The sequence below is a fragment of the Neopelma chrysocephalum genome, unplaced genomic scaffold, assembly GCF_003984885.1.
Source record: "Neopelma chrysocephalum unplaced genomic scaffold, ASM398488v2 Primary Assembly neopelma1_187, whole genome shotgun sequence".
In the NCBI taxonomy this organism is placed as follows: Eukaryota; Metazoa; Chordata; class Aves; order Passeriformes; family Pipridae; genus Neopelma; species Neopelma chrysocephalum.
In genome coordinates this window covers 15618-17360 of record NW_020897849.1, presented here as the reverse complement: position 1 = coordinate 17360, position 1743 = coordinate 15618, and the positions used below count along the sequence as shown (strand labels likewise).

At 55.0% G+C, this 1743-nt stretch overlaps 1 protein-coding gene across 1 annotated transcript in view; it reads left to right on the top strand.

Annotated features, from left to right (window-relative positions):
- Window positions 1–1743, top strand: part of SLC35B4 (solute carrier family 35 member B4) — a 10067-nt gene that overhangs the window by 4120 nt on the left and 4204 nt on the right. Inside the window, exon 4 of the mRNA XM_027702473.1 lies at window positions 754–861. Within this exon, the coding sequence (XP_027558274.1) occupies window positions 754–861 (108 nt within the window). The remainder of the gene's footprint in view (window positions 1–753; window positions 862–1743) is intronic.

Sequence of the window (1743 nt, the reverse complement as noted above, 5' to 3'; positions counted from 1 at the left end):
GGCCTCCTTCCTGCATCCCCCTGCTCCATCCTGGGCCTCCTTCCTGCATCCGCCTGCTCCATCCTGGGCCTCCTTCCTGCATCCCCCTGCTCCATCCTGGGCCTCCTTCCTGCATCCTCCTGCTCCATCCTGGGCCTCCTTCCTGCTCCATCCTGGGCCTCCTTCCTGCATCCACCTCCTCCATCCTGGGCCTCCTTCCTGCTCCATCCTGGGCCTCCTTCCTGCTCCATCCTGGACCTCCTTCCTGCTCCATCCTGGGCCTCCTTCCTCCTCCATCCTGGACCTCCTTCCTGCATCCCCCTGCTCCATCCTGGGCCTCCTTCCTGCTCCATCCTGGGCCTCCTTCCTGCATCTCCCTGCTCCATCCTGGGCCTCCTTCCTGCTCATCCTGGGCCTCCTTCCTTCATCCCTCTGCTCCTCCTGCCCCTCCTCCTGCCCCGCCCTCGGGCTCTGCATTGCTGTTCCCATGTTCCCACTCTGCTCTTCCCTGGCTGGAATTCCCTCTGCCCCACAACCTTCTGTTCCTAAACCTGTTATCCCAGAGGCGTTCCCATCACTCCTGATGGGCTTAGCCTTGGAATCCCGTCCTGGAGCAGCTGGAATTGGCTCCATGGGACAGGGGAAGCTTCCAGCAGCTTCCAACAGAAGCCACCCCTGGAGCCCCCCCCTGCTACCAAACCCCAGCCCCAGAACCCCACTAGAGCCCGTTATCCCAGATTTCCTGGAGAGCAGGAGCTGAGCTGGGTCGCTGAGGTGTCTCCTCTCTCTTCCCTGGGCAGGTACAGCGTGTCCAAATACACTTCCATAGCCCTGGTATCCCTTGGGATCTTCACCTGCACTTTCATGTCTGCCAAGCAAGTGGTAAGGACCGGGAAAGAACCCCAATCCTGGCTCTGAACCTCGTTATTCCAGCCCCTTCCTCGTAATTCCCGTTGCCTGAGGGAGGCACAAAGCGTCTCCTCCCTCTAAACCCGCTCCCTATAAGCTCTTGTTCCTGGTTTTATTTCCCTGTGCTTGGGAGGGAAGGAATGCACACAGAAATGTGGGATTTAAATTAATTATAAATGCCTTTTTAACCTGCTTTTTGCTCAGAACAAACCTCTTTTTTTGGGTTGGTTTTTTTTTTCCACAGAGATAACAGATAAAAGCTGGGTTTTTTCCCTTACTCGGGAACGGGTGAATCCTAAATAAAACTCGGCCATCTTCACTCTTTTTATCCCAGAAAAGATGGTTGGCTTTCAGGCAGGGATTTTTTTCCAGACCTTTTTTTATCCAGCCTGTGTTTAGAGAACGGGAGGGAGGGAACAAATCCAGCCCTTGGAGCTTCCCTGGCTCAGCACCCTCGGCCTCATCCTGGCGAGGGATGGCACGAATGTGGCCCAAAGTGCTGCTCCAGGGGAAAATTGGCTGCACTTAATCCAGCTCTGGGAGGTTGGGAATGAAACACTGGGCTGTCAAACCTCCAAATTCCCCGGCATTTAAGGGCTTTTAAGGCACTGAGAACGTCTGGGTGTTAATCCAGGATTTGGGATGGAGCTGACAGCTGGGGCAAAGGGGACTGAGTTAATTTTCCATGAATTACAGGGAAAGAGGGGAGGCAAGTCTGGAGTTTTACCCTGCTCTGACAGCACCTTTAGCCTGCTTTGCTCAATGTATTAACCATAAGCCAGGTTTTAGGCCTGGTTTTAGGCTTTGCCAGAGCCCTTGTTCCTCCCTGCACACTCATCCCTGGGATGGGCCCAG